General features: G+C 43.9%; 1 protein-coding gene across 3 annotated transcripts; it reads right to left on the bottom strand.

Annotated features, from left to right (window-relative positions):
* Positions 1–9,043: 9,043 nt before the first annotated feature.
* Positions 9,044–18,258, bottom strand: LOC115814321 (WD repeat-containing protein 20). Of its 3 annotated transcripts, XM_030777121.1 has the most exons (6): positions 18,114–18,249; positions 17,860–18,005; positions 16,314–16,496; positions 13,501–14,307; positions 12,958–13,443; positions 9,044–9,215 (listed from the first exon to the last, which is right to left on the bottom strand). In XM_030777121.1, exons 1-6 carry the CDS (start codon positions 18,247–18,249, stop codon positions 9,168–9,170), a joined length of 1,806 nt encoding a protein of 601 aa, XP_030632981.1. In that variant the 3' UTR covers positions 9,044–9,167. The 3 variants fall into 3 exon arrangements, with proteins under 3 accessions (XP_030632981.1, XP_030632982.1, XP_030632980.1); XM_030777122.1 differs by having other exon boundaries at positions 12,958–14,307; positions 18,114–18,258; XM_030777120.1 differs by having other exon boundaries at positions 9,044–9,227; positions 12,958–14,307.
* Positions 18,259–19,904: the final 1,646 nt, after the last annotated feature.

Here is a 19,904-nt window from a genome sequence, read left to right as displayed (position 1 = left end):
TAGATAGATAGATAGACAGATAGACAGACAAAAACAAACATAAAAACACAAGCAAAAAAAACATAAGTAAGACTAAGAACTGAAGTGAGCAGAGCAGTGCTCACTCCCCAGACAGACAGACAGACAGACAGACAGACTGACGGACTTGCTAATGCCTCTGTTCTGCTGAGAGGCAGGCGACAGTGAGCCTGTACGGGGGGGGGGGGGGGGGGTCAAGGACACGTAAGACAGAGGAAGACATGTAATCTCTTTATTCCGATTAGACCTGGATTTGATTCTTCGTGTATCCATGTTCCCCAGTATGCTCACAGTGGAGAGTGTTCTATGATCATTTTATTGGTACGTTTAACGTAAAGAGAAAACGTCATGTTCAGCTGGAGTCAGCTCCATTAGTCTGTGTCTGTGTCCGTGCACCAGAAGCACCAGAAAACTGCAGCTTACATGCGCCCCTTTCTACTTATACTCCACTCTATATGCGTTTTGTTGTCACTTAGCTACATGAAAACATAAGTAAATCCAACAACAACAACAACAACAACAATAATAATAATAATAATAATAATAATGTCTTACCTTGAGTCTTTAGTCCACAACGGTTTGAGAGCTGGGAGATGTGTTCGGATGGCGTGTGTGACAGTCTGAGGGAGCTTCGCAGGTTGCTAGACCAATTCAAACCCCCCACCAGGACTTGCTGAAATCTGTGTAAATTCTGTAAAGATTTGGGTAACTCTCTGTCATACAGTGATTGCAGCAACCTTTACTGTTATTACTTCAGGTGAAATGTTTCTTCACCACTAAAGCGACGAGGACATTATACGTTAAACGTTCACGTGTGTGGTAATTACAAGCGGTTTCAGACAATCGACATGATTTATGTGTGAAACTGTAAAACACCACCATACTGCCTTTTTTTTTTTTAAATTTCATCAAAGTAGGACACTCACATTCTTTCTTCATGTTCTGTTAGTCTAAAGTCTAATTAATGAAAGTTGCCAGCATATTTCACATTAAAATTTATCAAGCCGTACATATTTATTTAACCTTTCATACCAAACCAAGCAGCCCTATACACTTACGTAAGAGTACAGTAAAATCCAATAACTAACTAACTAAATAAATAAAAATAAAAAAATACTAAAATAAGACACACAGAGGCAATAGCATGGGAGTAAAATAAAAGAGTGGAAATTTATAGTGATAATAATAATGACAGCTTTAATGAAAAGACAGAAATGAGTAAATGAAAATCTGGCTGAATGTAAACCTCAATCTGGATTTGAAAACTGGTGGTTTTGTGGTTACCCTAACATACTTTGAAAGGCAGTTCCAAAATGTAGCTGGTTATTAAACAGTATATAATATAACCCATTGATCCTCTAACCCTAAAATAGCTACCAATTTCCGATTGGGTCTGATATGAAGGTGAACTCTGAATCAAAATTACGATCAGGATTGGGTACTTACAGTCAGTGTATTCTTAAATTTACTCTTAAATCACACTCACTCTAAATTTAAATTCAAGAAAACTTTCTCTGTCAACAGGCATTTCTGTCCAGGGAAAAAAAAAAAAATCTTGCTAAATGAGTTCAGTATGCGTTACAGGTCAGGCAAGTTCAGCGCTTGTCTAAATAACGGAAATTCGGGGAAACCCACAGCAGAATGACAATGTGCTACCGTAGGCAAATTTAAATTATAAAGGTGACGCAAATAAAAAAAAAAAAATCGAGCTCCATTCATATTATACCGCGATCACCAACCACCGAGCCAATGATGCAGCAGTTAGTTTAACGAACAAAAGCCCCGATAAGCCTATATTCACATCGAAACAGGACATTTCTCATGTCTATACTAATATTAGTACGTTGCGTTTTGGCTGACTGGGCTGACCGACATTTTATTCAGCTAGTCTATGTGACTGCCTAACTCACAGCAGGTCCGTTTTGATTGTGTGTGCGTAGCCTATGTCGTGTTATCTCTGTCTGCAGTTCATTCTCGTTGTATGTCACTGCTTTCTACGACAGAAAGATGGAGAGATGGTCCTGTTCAAACAGGGTGAGCGTAGTGTGAAGCTTGAGACATGAGAACCCCAGAGTGAACATCTTGTCTTTGATTGCCTGACTCATCAGTGACACCTGTGGGCAGTAGAGGTTGAACCAGCTCAGTCAGAGGCCAGGCCTAAGCAGATACTGGTTTGAAGAGTCGTCATCCCAGTGTGGGCAGAACTATGGGTTCCACTCAGAATAGCCTGTCCTGCTTGTAACACTGTAGTATTGAAGAGAAATGCAAAGGTCACAGAACTGTCTCCCTGTATTCCAGTAGAGGACCTGCTCAATCCTGACAGAGTTCAGTATGGCATGCACTGTGCACAGAGCGCAGACTCACAGTCAAGGTCAAATGAACACATGGCACATGTTCAGGGGAGTCTTGGAGTGGGCAAGACACTTAGACCACACATCTGTTCACTGCTCAAGAACACTGCTACCTCTGACCCTGTGAAACTGATCCAGGTGGATTTTTGGACTCCTGATTGAGGTGATAAGAGATCTACAGGTGTTCTGATCATTACTAACCAAGACAGGACATGCCAAGCTTTTCAGTTGCAGGTTTGCCCTTGGGGTGTACCCCCTGGCAGTTCGGGTCAGTGTTAATGGCCAATGGAGCGGAAAGAGGGAAATGCAAGTTTGTAAACAAACGAGAGTCAATCCCATAGATAAGTCATGTCACTGAAATCAGTGAGAAATGCGTATCGAATCAGGGATTCTCTGACGGGCGAAAAGGAGACTGCTGCTCTTGGTTAATTTCTTACCTCTGGAGAGGGATTTGGAACAACAGGCACTGTCACCCATGAACCTGTGGCTGGAGCACAACCTGTTCTGGCAAGTACTGGGGTTGCCAGAATCATTAAACCTCCCAAATGAACGACCAGTTTACAGGTTATTCTGCATCCACGGCGAGTTTGTTGTTCCTTTTGTGAGAGATGTATTTTCATTGTTAACCTTTTAAGTTCAGTTTATTATTGAGAATCTTGCTCTACTTGCACTCCTTGGGTGATTCAAATAATGTTTTACTGTAAGAGGTGTAAAGGGCATCTTTTACATTTTGTTAAGTAAAAGTTCAAACATATTACATCCTAATCGTCGACAGCAGTACATACACTCTCAGACAAATACGCTGAGGTAAACTTAATGAACCAAAGCATTGGAGGACGTTTTCATATGGTTATGATAATATGAGTATGTTTCATATGGTTATAATAATATTAGTATGTTTCATATGGTTATGATAATATTAGTATGTTTCATATGGTTATAGTAATATTAGTATGTTTCATATGGTTATAGTAATATTAGTATGTTTCATATGGATATAGTAATATTAGTATGTTTCATATGGTTATAATAATATTAGTATGTTTCATATGGATATAGTAATATTAGTATGTTTCATATGGTTATAATAATATTAGTATGTTTCATATGGTTATAGTAATATTAGTATGTTTCATATGGTTCTAGTAATATTAGTATGTTTCATTTCGGCTGACCAAAATTTCATTCACTAATTAGTATATTTGATCACTGAATTCATTGTACTTAAGTTTTGATTGTCATACGTTTAATTTTAGTATTTGCATGTGCTGTTCACTGCCAGTTTCATAAGAGGTGAAAACAAAAAACAGTCTAACTGTAGCAAATTTGCGTTTGTTAGCAAACACTGACACGTTCCTATCTGCTCTTTATTTTGCTTTGACTATTATTGAATGTATCAGAAAGTGTCAAATTCATGACGCAGTAACAATTAGAGAACTTTGCAACTGTTGAGGAGTAATGAGTATATGGGCATGCGAGTGTGATTTTAACAATTATGATGTCATGATAGTATTAAGATGTAAATTACAGATATTATTAAACTAGATATTAGTAATAATAGCTGAGTAAATTATAATACAGTATGATCACATCGGTTTACTTGATGTATGCTTTTGTCATAACGTAATTGTAATAGTAAGAAGTGAAGAAGAAGTTGTTTAGTATACTTGCTAGTAGGGATGTCCTGATCAAGTTTTTTTGCCCCTGATCCCGATCCGAGTCATTTAATATTGAGTATCTGCCAATACCGAGTCCCGATCCGATACTTGTATTTCCTAGATGGTACAGTGGCACAGTGCACATTTTAAGTACATTAAAGGTATTAAATCAATTCAGTGTATATGCGTGACAACTGAATGGCAATGCATTAACAAAAATTGCCTGCATCCAAGCTGTTCCTTGATTTTTTTTCAATTGATCTTTTTTTTTTTATTTTACAAAATAACAAAGTAAACCTCGTTGTAAAGCTCCAGTAAGGTAGTGTCTGAGAGGGTAGGGCGTACCGTGGCTCCAAAACCTCAAAAAAAAAAAAAAAAAAAAAAAAAAAAAGACGGCGAAAACCTGATGTGCGTTCAATTAGCAAAGAAAGGCAAACATGCGCGAACATTTTTAAACAGATTTTCGTTTACTTTGAGTTCCCTGTGAACGTTTGTGAACATACACAAACGGTTTTAGGAGGCAGTTCTCGGCGAATAAACATGGACGCTGGACTAAGGGAGATGTGTGGGCAGATGGGAGTTATACCAGAAAATATGCGTAAGTGTTCGATTTTGTTTTATCTTCTTACAGTAATTCAAGTGGTTAACTTTTCTAACTGTCAGTTTCATTGATACTCTTTTTGAACGCCTTTTTTTGTATGCTATCGTTATCAATCCTTACTGTTAGTTAAGCGACTGTATTGCTCTCTGTGGTCGTTAGTTCAGGCTACCTCGCATACATCACATCTAAAGCGTTAGGTGTTTCAGTTTTGAAATGATACCTTGGTTGGTGTTTGTAGGTTTGCGGATTAATGTCGTTGGAGTATGCTGGCCTAAAAAACGTTCAAATTTAGAGGTTAAAAGAAAACCCGTTTGCCGAATTTGAAAGCACCTCTGTATTCGCCACTACAGCGATGGGCTGGTCATCCAAAGCGATTGATTCAGTTACACTCTTGGTAATCTTTTTGGCCTTGTAGCTGTCTCTAGGACATTTCTCTCTCCATTTAAATGTATATCCTGCAGTGTGTGTTGCTTTGGAGCTGCATTTGCCTGAGTTAGCTCAGTGAACTCACTGTATTCCGTTGAGTATACTATTTTACTTTTCAAAGCGGTAGTAGCCTATTAAACGCAGCTCCTACCGCCTCGCGAAATGCTCCCATTACAAACATTACAAGTGGCTGCTGGACTGCTTTGTTTTCCCAATTTAAAATATTTCCCCACTGCAGACATTTTATACATGGCCTGCCACAAATTATGCTCTCCGTTTACGACACCTGTGTAACAGCTGACGTAAGACAAAGGATCGGGCTTGGGGTCCTGCTCAATAAAGCCGATACCGATCAGTTAAAAATGGCCTTGATCGCCCCGATACCGATCTTTGAGATCGGATCGGGACATCCCTACTTGCTGGTATAGAATAGTATACTATCAAGCAGTGTTGTAATCAAGTCATATACCCCGAGTCCAAGTCGAGTCTCAAGTCTCGACTGCCCCAGTCCAAGTCCGAGTCTGAGTCCATGTCCGAGTTAAGGTGTCAGGAATAAATGTTATCAAATTAAATCAATCTGGGATAAGGAGGACAGAGATTTTCCCCCCAACCTTTTACACCAGAAAGATTTTTAACAACTTCATTTTTTATTGATGGACTTCACCTCCAAGGTACGTAAATACAGCTGTATGTCAATAAAGCAATAACATAACTTGAGGAGGTGCTATACGGGGGTTGGTGGAACGGTTGTGCTGTGCTGTTTACATTCCAGTGGTTTTACACGCAGCTGTGACCTCTCCTGACTTTTTATACATGGAAATTTTAGCTCTACAAACAAAACAGGCCCAAAACAAGTTGCGCGGCAATATAATAATCCGAGAAGGACAGCAGAATGGAGTCAGAATAACGCTCCTTAACACACGTTCGTGGCGAAAAACAAAATACCGCAATCTGTTGAGAAAACTTCAGTGAAATAACATAAAGTAACTGCAGCAGTTTGCCTCCTCCACAGAGGTCAGAATGATTCCGTAAGGCTTAGCGTGGAGAAGAACGCGCTGATTGGTGACAACACAGAGATGGCGGAACTTCTGGACTGGACGATCCTCCTCTCATCATTTCTCTCTCCCATTAACAGCACAGGCAGAACGAAAGCGCAACAGGTGGGTCACATAGTTGTGTCCAAATCCTTAGTCGCAAACTGTTGAGATCGAGTACAAGTCCTAAACTGTCAAGTCTGAGTGTCAGTCATGATGACTTGAGTTCAAGTTCAAGTCACCAAAAACGCGATTCGAGACCGAGTCAAGTACGATTCCTGGACTCGAGTACAACAACAACGCTAGCAAGAATTATTACTTTTATCGTATTAATTCAAACACTGAGCGATCCAAGTCAGGTTGAGAGCACACTACTCTGGGCTGACTACACCAACCAAATTTCACACACCAGTTAGTGTCCATGGCGACAGAATCACCTGTGAGTCTGTAATTCAGGCGGGTTAGAGAAAGGACACACATGTAGAGATGGATAATGGATAGTTAGTGAAACCCACTCACCTTGGAGTGAACGTTGGGGGTCCTCAGTAATTCTGTGGTATAACTGTCACACGTCCTCCAAACACATCCCTTTATCATGCCCAAACCCCTCAGACAGTTTTAATGTTTAATCCAAGGTATTTGCATTTGATTGAACATCCTTGGCCAAAGCTCTGTTGATACTAGTGGCTGGCAGTCTGTGAGTGGAGGATTGTAAGAAAAAAATGAAAAAAGCCAATACTCGTTAAGGGTCAACTCTGATGACTTACTGGGATGCACTGAATATTATGGTTCACTGAGTTAATTTGTAGAGAGACACAAGTTCATCATTGACACCGAGAGAGGCTCACAAATCTGAGACACTGTGACTGTCCTGGGGTCAGAGATAGAGACATTTTACTCTTATATTTTTGTGTGTTGTTTTACCAAAGGCAGTGAAAAATAAGAGGCAAAAATGACATTCTCTAACTGTCTCCACCATCAGATGTGTGTATGTCAACAGGACATCGTTTCTCTTACTTAAGGGTTAAGGTTATGTTTAAAATGATGCGATGATACTTGTCCATGCCTCTGATTTTTGTGTGTGTGTGTAAAAATAAATAAATAAATAAACAACACTGAAGCAGTCAAAGAGGGAGAAAGAAGAAGAGAGAGAGAACGAGTGAGAGAGAGAGAGACAACAATATAGTTTAGAGTTTTAATACCAGTTATCCATGTACAAATTCCAAATTTGAGATTCTCCATGTCACCACCTCAGGCATTAGTGTAACTGTGTTTAATGCACACATAATAAAAACAAAAAACAAACAACAAACAAACAATACATGCTATGGAAGTTTTCGTAAACAGTTTGAAAGAAGAAGGGAAAATGATATGGAATGAGGGTGAATCTGTCTGGGGGGATTTTTTTTCCCATTCTAGCAGGGCAGAGCAGTAGCCTCACTGCAGAGAGACAAGCAGAGTGCATATGAGAGAGCGTTTTAGGGTTTTTTATACTTTCCAACGGCTTGTTTGTACAAACTCTCAGGACTGTGAGGATACATACACACACACACACACACACACAAATGTGTGAAAATGAGCAGTGAAATAGTCCGAGGGCAGCTGTGTGTATCTGCTACAGAAACGAAAAAACACACACAAAGCTAAGACATACACTACAATCATACAGACATTAAAATGAATTGGTCCTTTTCACATTCCAAAAAAAAAAAAAAAAAAACACACAGAGAAACTTTAACATAAGCTAAACCAGCTATACAGGAAACAATAGTTTTGAAAAGCTCTCAGTCTCTCTCACACACTTAAACACACACACACACACACACATCTCAAAATGAATTAAGAGAGCATACTTTAAATTAAGAAGGAGAATATCAGTTTCCTGCTTGTTCTCATTTTCTGTCATTTGTCTAAGTTAGGAGGACCTACTATGGGTTCAGTTTAGTATCTTGTCTTAAAACAGGCGCAACTGTTAGAGGCAAACAAACAAACAAAAACACACACACACATTCAACTGTCTGCCTCAGGGACTCTCCACAGGTGGAAAAAAAAAATCAAACTGTTAAAATGTGCAAATCTTGCAAGAGGCATAGCAGGTGTGAGAGAAGAAATGGACGCCTACAAGATGCTACAATATTTGAACTCTGTGTACGGGTCTGCAGAGACTCTGTCTTTCTCTTTGTATAGGTTCTGACCTACAGCAGACACTCGTCCCACTGCTAATGAGAGAGAGAGTCTGTAATCTCTCACTGCTGTGTTGACTGTCAGTCTCAAACGCCACAGAACTGGCATGCCGAATGCACCTGTGTTCACTGATAAACAGCTTAACACCCTGAACACCCAAAACATAAACACACGTCCTCGGGCTAAAGGTCACGCTAACACATTCAGATTAACTGTGTGGCTTATGTACAATATAGGATCTTCATATATTAATGCATTTATATGAGTTTATTATCGAATACACATAGTCTTCTCTGCCTTACTATAATAGAGTATTCAGAATTATGTACATTTATAAATTACTACAGTCTCATGATCAAATAAATAAATAAAATACAACAGCCGTGGCTTCTTTGCAGTGTTTTTTTGTTTGTTTGTTTTTTCTTTTTTTTCGGGGGGGCGTCGGGGGCTTAAAGTGAGGAAAGAGCGATCTCAAACCCCTGCATCAGTTTTGTAGTCTTTCAGGAGAGAGAGAGAGAGCAAGGAACAGTAAGAGGAGAGAGAGAGAAAAGAAGGACCAACAGAGAGGAGGTGCAGTTTTTTTTGGGGGGGGGGGGGGGGGGGGGGGGGTTAGGAACATCCAGTAAATGTTGGCTGTGGTTATGTTAACGGAGTCTTGGTTTCCATACATCTCCTCTGTTGATGAGCGGGGGTGGGAATGGGTGGAGGTTGGGGGCGGGGATTGGCTGTACGGGTGGAGTTTGGAGGCGGGGTTTGGCTGTAACACTGAAATAGCGCTGTGCTAGCCCAGCTCCTGGCCTGGTTCAACAGGAAGTCAGGCCTCAGGAACAGGAAGTGAAGTCAGTGCAGGATGGGGAAGGGGGCTGAGTGCAAAGTTCAGGCGCTGGATTCGGGGCTATACCACCGTCCCGCTTGGAGAGTTTCCGTTCTGTGTCGCCAGCGTCTGGGGAGGATGCTACATCGATCAGGTGAGGGAGAGAGAAAAAAATGAGTACGTTAGCCCAGTATTCCAAACACAGGTTCCAATATGTATCTGTAATCACAGACTAAACGTAAATACATTAAAGCTATCACATTAAATCCATCCACTCATCACTGGCTCCATTCCCTGTACATAATCAACACAGACTCTGTTCCTTGTGCATCATCAACACAGACTCTGTGCCCTGTGCATCATCAACACAGACTCTGTTCCTTGTGCATCATCAACACAGACTCTGTTCCTCATGCATCATCAACACAGACTCTGTGCCCTGTGCATCATCAACACAGACTCTGTTCCCTGTGCATCATCAACACAGACTCTGTTCCCTGTGCATCATCAACACAGACTCTGTTCCTCATGCATCATCAACACAGACTCTGTGCCCTGTGCATCATCAACACAGACTCTGTTCTCTGTGCATCATCAACACAGACTCTGTTCCCTGTGCATCATCAACACAGACTCTGTGCCCTGTGCATCATCAACACAGACTCTGTTCCCTGTGCATCATCAACACAGACTCTGTTCCTCATGCATCATCAACACAGACTCTGTGCCCTGTGCATCATCAACACAGACTCTGTTCCCTGTGCATCATCAACACAGACTCTGTTCCCTGTGCATCATCAACACAGACTCTGTGCCCTGTGCATCATCAACACAGACTCTGTTCCTCATGCATCATCAACACAGACTCTGTGCCCTGTGCATCATCAACACAGACTCTGTTCTCTGTGCATCATCAACACAGACTCTGTGCCCTGTGCATCATCAACACAGACTCTGTTCCCTGTGCATCATCAACACAGACTCTGTTCCTTGTGCATCATCAACACAGACTCTGTGCCCTGTGCATCATCAACACAGACTCTGTGCCCTGTGCATCATCAACACAGACTCTGTTCCCTGTGCATCATCAACACAGACTCTGTGCCCTGTGCATCATCAACACAGACTCTGTTCCTCATGCATCATCAACACAGACTCTGTGCCCTGTGCATCATCAACACAGACTCTGTTCCCTGTGCATCATCAACACAGACTCTGTTCCTCATGCATCATCAACACAGACTCTGTGCCCTGTGCATCATCAACACAGACTCTGTTCCCTGTGCATCATCAACACAGACTCTGTTCCCTGTGCATCATCAACACAGACTCTGTTCCTCATGCATCATCAACACAGACTCTGTTCTCTGTGCATCATCATCACAGACTCTGTGCCCTGTGCATCATCAACACAGACTCTGTTCCCTGTGCATCATCAACACAGACTCTGTGCCCTGTGCATCATCAACACAGACTCTGTGCCCAGTGCATCATCAACACAGACTCTGTGCCCTGTGCATCATCAACACAGACTCTGTTCCTCATGCATCATCAACACAGACTCTGTTCTCTGTGCATCATCATCACAGACTCTGTTCCCTGTGCATCATCAACACAGACTCTGTTCTCTGTGCATCATCAACACAGACTCTGTTCCCTGTGCATCATCAACACAGACTCTGTTCCCTGTGCATCATCAACACAGACTCTGTTCTCTGTGCATCATCATCACAGACTCTGTGCCCTGTGCATCATCAACACAGACTCTGTTCCTCATGCATCATCAACACAGACTCTGTGCCCTGTGCATCATCAACACAGACTCTGTTCTCTGTGCATCATCAACACAGACTCTGTTCCCTGTGCATCATCAACACAGACTCTGTTCCCTGTGCATCATCAACACAGACTCTGTTCCTTGTGCATCATCAACACAGACTCTGTGCCCTGTGCATCATCAACACAGACTCTGTGCCCTGTGCATCATCAACACAGACTCTGTTCCTCATGCATCATCAACACAGACTCTGTGCCCTGTGCATCATCAACACAGACTCTGTTCCCTGTGCATCATCAACACAGACTCTGTGCCCTGTGCATCATCAACACAGACTCTGTTCCCTGTGCATCATCAACACAGACTCTGTGCCCTGTGCATCATCAACACAGACTCTGTTCCTCATGCATCATCAACACAGACTCTGTGCCCTGTGCATCATCAACACAGACTCTGTTCTCTGTGCATCATCAACACAGACTCTGTGCCCTGTGCATCATCAACACAGACTCTGTTCCCTGTGCATCATCAACACAGACTCTGTTCCTTGTGCATCATCAACACAGACTCTGTTCCCTGTGCATCATCAACACAGACTCTGTGCCCTGTGCATCATCAACACAGACTCTGTTCCCTGTGCATCATCAACACAGACTCTGTTCCTCATGCATCATCAACACAGACTCTGTGCCCTGTGCATCATCAACACAGACTCTGTTCCCTGTGCATCATAAACACAGACTCTGTGCCCTGTGCATCATCAACACAGACTCTGTGCCCTGTGCATCATCAACACAGACTCTGTGCCCTGTGCATCATCAACACAGACTCTGTTCCTCATGCATCATCAACACAGACTCTGTTCCTCGTGCATCATCAACACAGACTCTGTTCCTTGTGCATCATCAACACAGACTCTGTTCCTTGTGCATCATCAACACAGACTCTGTTCCTCGTGCATCATCAACACAGACTCTGTGCCCTGTGCATCATCAACACAGACTCTGTGCCCTGTGCATCATCAACACAGACTCTGTTCCCTGTGCATCATCAACACAGACTCTGTTCCTCATGCATCATCAACACAGACTCTGTTCCCTGTGCATCATCAACACAGACTCTGTGCCCTGTGCATCATCAACACAGACTCTGTTCCCTGTGCATCATCAACACAGACTCTGTGCCCTGTGCATCATCAACACAGAGAAAGGGCTGAGAAGAAGATTTGAAGGCCAGACGAAATCTGCCCGGAACAGGGACAAACATACCACATAAATCAAACAGGGACAAGCATACCACATAAACCAAACAGGGACAAACATACCACATAAACCAAACAGGGACAAACATACCACATAAACCAAACAGGGACAAGCATACCACATAAACCAAACAGGGACAAACATACCACATAAACCAAACAGGGACAAGCATACCACATAAACCAAACATGGACAAACATACCACATAAACCAAACAGGGACAAACATACCACATAAACCAAACAGGGACAAGCATACCACATAAACCAAACAGGGACAAACATACCACATAAACCAAACAGGGACAAACATACCACATAAACCAAACAGGGACAAGCGTACCACATAAACCAAACAAGGACAAACATACCACATAAACCAAACAGGGACAAACATACCACATAAACCAAAGAAGAGATAACCAGTGCAGAGATGCAGTGTCTGTGATGGCCGCACATTCAGAAAACATGCAACGTTCTGGCACTAGGCTAAAATAAGGTCGAGATAGTACTGTACCCCCAATTCTGCCTATCTTTCTTTTGGCCCTTGACTGTCCCAGCTGACTGAGTTAATTAAGGGTTTGATGATTAACGGATCAGTGAGATCAGGTGCAGGACTATAAAACCAAACTGCACAGGGCAGGGGGGGCCCCTAAGGATCAGACTGAACACCAGGGGTCCTGGGACACATACTTTTGAACGAAACATTCAGTTTTGACCTCTGGTACTTTCAATTTTCACAAGGTATTTTTACTACTCTCCGAATTCTTTGACTAGAACGTCGCTGTAATTCCACCTGTCAGCCTGAAGGTGGCACTGTGCAACGGACTCACCGCTTTCCCCGGTCGTGCCCAGGTACAGATGAGTCCCTCCTGGCACGCCGTGATGATGCAGTCGTCCATAAAGACCAGCACCGTGAGTCTCTCGTGGGCGATCTTCTTACACACCAGCGGCTCCAGCATGGGCACCTCATTCATCCGCGGGCAGAGCGTAGTGCCAAGCACCTTGGAAGCATCCAGACGGTTGCTACGCGGCGCCACGTTGATCTTGTCGTTGCTCTTGCTGATGTTTCCCAGGCTGTGGTAGCGTTTGTGCTCTTTCTCCACGCCGCCCACCGATTTGTCCGACTTGCGTTCCTGAAGCGACAGCGTGGCAAACCGACCTATGCTGAAAGGAGCGTTCCCCCCGCCGCTGCCGCCCCCTCCTGTGCCGCCGGAGCTCTCAGACGCCCCCTGGCTTTTGGAAGTGTTAGCCACGGCAGGGTGGGGAAGAGAGTTGGAGCGCGAGAGCGAACGCGGGAGAGGTAAAGGAAGCGTGGGCTGGTGGGGGTTGGAGGGGTGATGGTGACCCTCCACTCCTCCACCCGTGTTGTTGACGCTGCCGCTGACGGAGGGCGGGAGGGTGGAGCTGAAGGTGTTGGTGAGCGCTCGCGACAGGGGAAGACGAGGATACAGGACGTCGTCCGTCAGATCCCACAGGCAGAACTGCGTGTCCTGGCCGACCGAGCCGAACCGGTACGAGACGGACGGAGTGCCTCCCTTGGAGCTGTGACGGGAGAGGCGGGAGAGGGTGCTGCTCGTTCGAACGCGGCCGAAATGCACCGACCCCTGCTGGAGGTCCTCCTCACTGCCGCTGAGCTCCAGGGGCTCCTCTTCCTCCAGGCTGGTTGTGAAAGGATCAAAGGCCACCACGTTGACCCAGGACTTGTGGCCGTGACCTCTGGCCACCACGCGGCTCTCGGCGAACGACCAGACCGTCACCAGGTCGTCCTCCCCGCCCGTGGCCAGGTACTTCCCGTCGGGGCTCCACGACACGCACAGCAAACCTCCGAAATAACTCTTCATCACCCCCTGGAGTTCCATGGAGTCGAAATGGAAGACGCGCAGGCAGCCGTCCTGCCCCACGCAGGCCACGTGCACCCCGTCGGGGGAGAAGGCGAACTCATTCAGCCCCCCCTCGCCCACCGCCCAGCGCAGCAGTGGATTTCGGGGCGTCTTCGTCTTGCAGGCGTACACGGCGAACCCTTCGCCCTGCCTGAGCAGAGAATACTGAGGTGCCGTCGTGCCGCATGGGTGTTCCACGTTGTACAGGTACAGGTGTCCGCTCGCATGGGATGCCAGGAACAGGTTCTCCGACTTGGGCAGCCATTTCAAACACGTAACTTTTGATTTGTCAATCAAACGCTGTAGAGGTAGGAAAGAAAACACCAAAAAAAAGAGCTTATTATAGGGTAGTATGTCATGATTAATACATATACAGGTACTATCTACAGTCAGCCTACAGAAAATAAATTGTTGTTTGTTTTTTTGTGTCTGCCTGTGGTAATGGTTCCTTCTCTCAATATGAAAGGTGATCATCTGCTCCCCAAATCTGCAGTTCACCCTTTAACAGTTTTCTTTAAATATATGTTCTGTAATAATGTTTTTCTACAAATTTCCATCTTACTAACATGTAGTGGGTTTTGAAGTAGAACACATGAATTCCTGAATGATTCTGAGAATATCTGAGGAACGTGCTTAAGAAACACCAGGGTGTTAAGATTTAATTCACCCTGTGGGTTCCCCATTTTCAGTTACACTGACTAACAGGAAAAAAAAAACGTCCTCAGGAAATTACGACATGGGCAGGAAACAGGGGTCTGTTTGGATTTCAAAGAAAGGCAAAGAAAGTTCAGACCAAAGAGACCGCTCGGAGCACATTCGCTCTCCACGTTCACTCAAAAGCTTAATTGAATCAGCAAAGCAATCGAGGTCTTAGCCTCTTATCAACACATGTTTTATTCAGGGCTAATCGGATGCTGGATATGATGAGAGTCGTGTTTAACGAGTAGCCGGAATCCAATTATAAAGCCTATACAACCTCTGTGTGATATTCGGAGAGTGGAGGAGACCGAGAGCAGTAGAGATACTGATCAGTGTAGAGCGTAATGCATCCGGGGGCTGTGACGGACGGACAGGGCGGGTGTTTGGGGGGGGGTGGGGGGTGCTCAAAATCCGTCTCATACACTCCGCAGCCCATATGCTTCAACACAAGATCCATCTCTAGTGCGGTTTTACGGTAAGAATGCAACGACGATCAGGTGGAAAACTTAAGCTACCCTTCCCTGAAAAGATGACCGATAATTCATCTAAACTCGAGCGTTCATCGATTAAAAACCCGATCCCAGGTACCTGGCCACAGCGTTAGGGTCAGGATTTGGACCGTCACTGATTCTAAATGACTCCAAACACTGTTCAAGCGAATCCCTCTGTTTGTCACTGTGAAGTACTGTTTATCAGTGTCGGGCTAAATATTGGATATGGATTTAAAGAGTCTTGGTGGTAAAGACCTAATCTGATCAGTGAGATTTATGTGTGGTGACAGAACTGGGTACTCCAGGCACCCAGAATAAAGCCTCACACTGGAACTAGCCTACAGTCTCTGACACACTCATAAAGACGCACACACACACACTCTCTCATTCACATATTTTACAAAGTATGCACACACACACACACACACGCACACACACACACACACGCACACACACGCACACACGCACACAGATACACACGCACGCAGACACACACACACACTCTCTCATTCACATATTTTACAAAGTATGCACACACACACACGCACACACACACACACACACGCACACAGATACACACGCACGCAGACACACACACACACTCTCTCATTCACATATTTTACAAAGTATGCACACACACACACACTCTCTCATTCACATATTTTACAAAGTATGCACACACACACACACTCTCTCATTCACATATTTTACAAAGTATGCACACACACACACACACACACAGACACACACACACACGCACGCAGACACACACACACACGCACGCACGCAGACACACACGCATGCAGACACACACACACACACACACACACACACATTCGAATTCAGTCAACTTGGGTTAAACCCCTTTCGAAATTAACTTGCATTTTCCTCTAGGAGAACACAGGAAGTAAATAAACTCCCATGACATCCTTTAATGAGTAGCCCACATGTTCATCTGGAGGCTGGAAAAACAAACACAAACACGCACACACACAGAAAAACACAGTACCACTAACACACACATTCCACTAAATACAAACACACACACACACTCAAATACAGTGCCATGAAGATTAACACAGGAATGACGTTAGTCGTGCAGACACAAACACACACCTCCTCATTGAAAAGCTTGCTGGTCTCCTTCTTAATGGGGTCCAGGTATTGCACCTGTCCAGCGGAAAAGCCCACGATCAGGGCCACGCTGTCTGCAGTGGCAGAGTACTGGTTAAAGTCATGACAGGTGGGCTGGGTGCCTTTATAGATCCGTTTATCTATGGGCTTACTCAGGTCCACCGCCTGCAGGGGAAAGAGAGAGAGAGAGAGAGAAGTCAGACATCACCTCACACTCTGCTCCTCACATGAGGAGTACATGGAATACATCAGTGAGGATAGTCCAATGAGGAGACAGGGTGAGGGAGTGTGAGAGCACTCTAACAGAAAACCGGGAGAGAATTTCACTGAGTGCACAATTTACTCAATGAATCACTACAGTCCCAGTGATGCTCCTAATGGAAGCTACCGTTTATGTTCATTTATACAATAAGCTTATTTATACAATAAACACAATGACTAGATGAGACAGTGTTTGAGATCTGTAGGTACAGTTCATGGGTTTAAATTCATACTTGCAGACCTGAAATGTCAATTTTAAAAACAGCATTATGCTGGGTACAGTTTAATTTCAAAATGCTCCTGTTATATATTCCCCAGATAAAACTGAAATGTGATCCCTTATTGATATTTTTAACGCGTTATTTTATGTTTATACAGTCAAACAACCTAAAGTTCGACATTTTTTCAGTATTTTGAAATGCTGGTTGCATGTGGAGGATGATATGTTGTAAATCAGCAGTGTTACCACCGTATTGGTCCCTGTGTATGCACAGGTTTCCCTCTAGTGGTTATTCAGGAAAACTAGCGCTCCCCGGAATTTATGATTAAACTACGGTGTATAATTATATGGCGACTACCAAACGTAACAGAAGAACTGCTGAAAACACTCCGAAAGAACATTAAACACTGTTGAGGCGCACAACAGAACAAGACACTTCATACGTAGAATTCATTTCGATTCTCTGACACAGCTAAGGTTATGTCCATCAACAACTGCAATGTAGTCTTTTGCTGTCCAAAAACGATGCATAGTCAATACAAATATAAAAGACACAATACACGAAAAAAATAAAAAATACTGCGCAAACCACTGGCATGTGAAGTGCAGTAAAACGTCAGTGTTGAGTACTGATACACCAGTTCTGAGAGTACTTCGGCTGCACCAGCCCCTTTCCAGTTAAGTTACTGTAAACATTGCAGAGGCCGAATGCTTGGACTGCGATCTGGCAACACGGTGTACCAGAATCGATCATGTCTGCACTTGGAGGGCATTTGCGACTGACGTTATAACTGCACGTAAATCCAAACAATTACATCCAGATAATCAGTGCAATTTTGCTCGTAACACGAATTTTAATTAATTTTGCAAACGTAACAAAAGACTGCCTTAAATGAGCAAATCAGCTAAAAGTGATAGGTTTTTTTTGGTCAGCGTTAGATTACACAGCCATTTGTGACTGTAAGGTAACCCACCCTCCAACTACTATCTCCATGATGAGCAAATCACAGCTAAATCATAGCGGTTCTCCTTTGCTTGATCTCTCACCTTTTTGATATTGGTGTAGGTGTAGAAATAAAGTTCCCTGCCGATGTTGAAGCACACTCGTTCAGAATCCTCACTTGGGTCCTCCGGCTGAAGCTTCACCATAGAGACCCGAACCGGGGGGAGGAAACCCGGTGGAGAGGAGTTGGCTGCGGCGGCATTAGAGGAGGAGGCAGCCCCGGGCCCCTGCACCAACCCTACACCGCCGCCACCACCGGGGATCGAACCCGGTCCGGTCCCGGGGCCCACCGTGGCACTGGTAGAGGGACCCCGAGGTAGCCCGCCTCGTTGTTGTGAGTCGGAAAGCGTTAACAGCTTGTAAAAGCCTTCTCTGGTTCGAAACTGAGATTTAATTTCATTGATATCCTTCAATGCGCCCCCATCACCGGCCATCTTTAGTGCAAACAAGCGGCACAGGAAATTCTCAGCCCCTGACCTGGAAATAATAGTCAAAAACTACAACAAAAATGGGTGCGTAGCAAGGGAGGGTGGGGATGTGAGAAAACGCGTCCGTAAGCATTTGAACGATAATCGTTGTGAGTGTGTTCTCAGTAGTTACGTTAGTTTCAAGACAGAGACAGGGCTCCAATCCTTAACGCTGATTGAGATTAGCGCTCAAATACTTCTATGAACTCTTGTGATGACGCCGCTCGTAGCACACAAACACAACCATCCACCCCGCACGCATTCACGGTGCCGTGCAATGATGTAATCTACAACTGTCACCACTGAAAACATGCGAGACACGAGGTCTTTTTTTTTTTTTTTGGAGAAATAATTTGCTTATGAATAAGTCTACCAAATTCAAGATGGGTGTCATGATAATGCAGCAAGCAAGGGATGCTTTCCTGCATGAAGAGACTAATGATTATTTTTATTAACATCCAACCGCCTCACGGTTAGAGCCGCAACACAGTCCGAACAAATACACTTAGTGCCACATGACCACAGAACTGCAAACATTACATTTATATGGATATACTTGTATGATAAAGCGTTACCAGACTGACGTTGTTTTTACTGTGACATAGCATGACGACACAACCTCATGTGCACGAGACTATGCTAAATTATGTCAGAGTAAAAATGTCAGTCTAATGACATAAGATGTTATTCCCGTCATGACGCAATGACCAAATTCATTTTAGAATGACACCAAAATCAGTCGTCTAATGGCCGCGTAATTGCAGGGGACCTGAACGATAACGCTCATTAACCTAAAGCTCTGCAGAGTTTATGTACCTGCGCTGCACAGAGACGCAGAGCTCTTAATTCCCATGTTTACACTGTCTCTCAGAGCTAACATATACAGGATAAAATTCACAGAACTTTAAAAATCACTTTTATGTTCAACTCTGTTATGTTTACAAGGGCCGTTGCCTCAGTTACTGCCTGATGCTGGAGTTGTTGATGGAAGTAAAGTGATTTTCTGTAGGCTGTTTGAGCATGCACACAAGTTGGCCTGACAGCCGTCTGATGAATGTTTGGCGAACGTATCTGAGCTTTCCAGTGTGTCTGAGCTGTCAGTGCCTACCGGAGTACACTACAACAGGAAGAGGCCATCTGAGAGAGAGTAACATTTTAAAATCCTCACAACAAATTCGAGTGAGCTTTAGAAATTTCCGGTGGAAACCTCCATTGATGGTTGCCAAAATCCGTTATGACGTTATCCTAGTCTCGAAATCCTTCTGGTCTCAGACAGAGGACCCTGCACATGCATGCCGAGAATGTGGAATTTGCTGGCGGTGTATGAAAACCAACCAGCCATACGCTCACACACATTCCTGTCCAGTTTTGCCGGATTAGCACACATGGAATTGTGGCAAAGCGCGTAATGTTCCTTGGATGCAACGAGAATTTCATCGCTGAAGTCAGAATACTGACTTAGAACTCGAGAATTCTCTAATTCATGAACTACCGTGTCATGTTATGAGAGGGATATTTCATTATCTTGAATGTGCCCTAAATATGATATGGTGTATTGACATAATCCAGATTAAACTGCAGTAATGTTTGATGTACAAGGGTACGTCTTCCTGGTGACGAGA

This window comes from Chanos chanos, chromosome 6 (assembly GCF_902362185.1).
Source record: "Chanos chanos chromosome 6, fChaCha1.1, whole genome shotgun sequence".
Lineage (NCBI taxonomy): Eukaryota > Metazoa > Chordata > Actinopteri > Gonorynchiformes > Chanidae > Chanos > Chanos chanos.
Note: the sequence above shows the minus strand (reverse complement) of the source record. Positions and strands in the feature narration are given on the sequence as shown.

What these genes read in the sequence shown, in the direction of transcription:
- LOC115814321 (XM_030777120.1), bottom strand. Translation starts at nt 18,249, where the DNA reads ATGGCCGGTGATGGGGGCGCATTGAAGGATATCAATGAAATTAAATCT. An exon ending in ACCTCGGGGTCCCTCTACCA is followed by an intron (nt 18,006 to 18,113) that starts GTGCCACGGTGG and finishes ATGCCGCCGCAG; the next exon opens with CCAACTCCTCTCCACCGGGT. An exon ending in GGGCACGACCGGGGAAAGCG is followed by an intron (nt 9,228 to 12,957) that starts GTGAGTCCGTTG and finishes TGATCGATGTAG; the next exon opens with CATCCTCCCCAGACGCTGGC.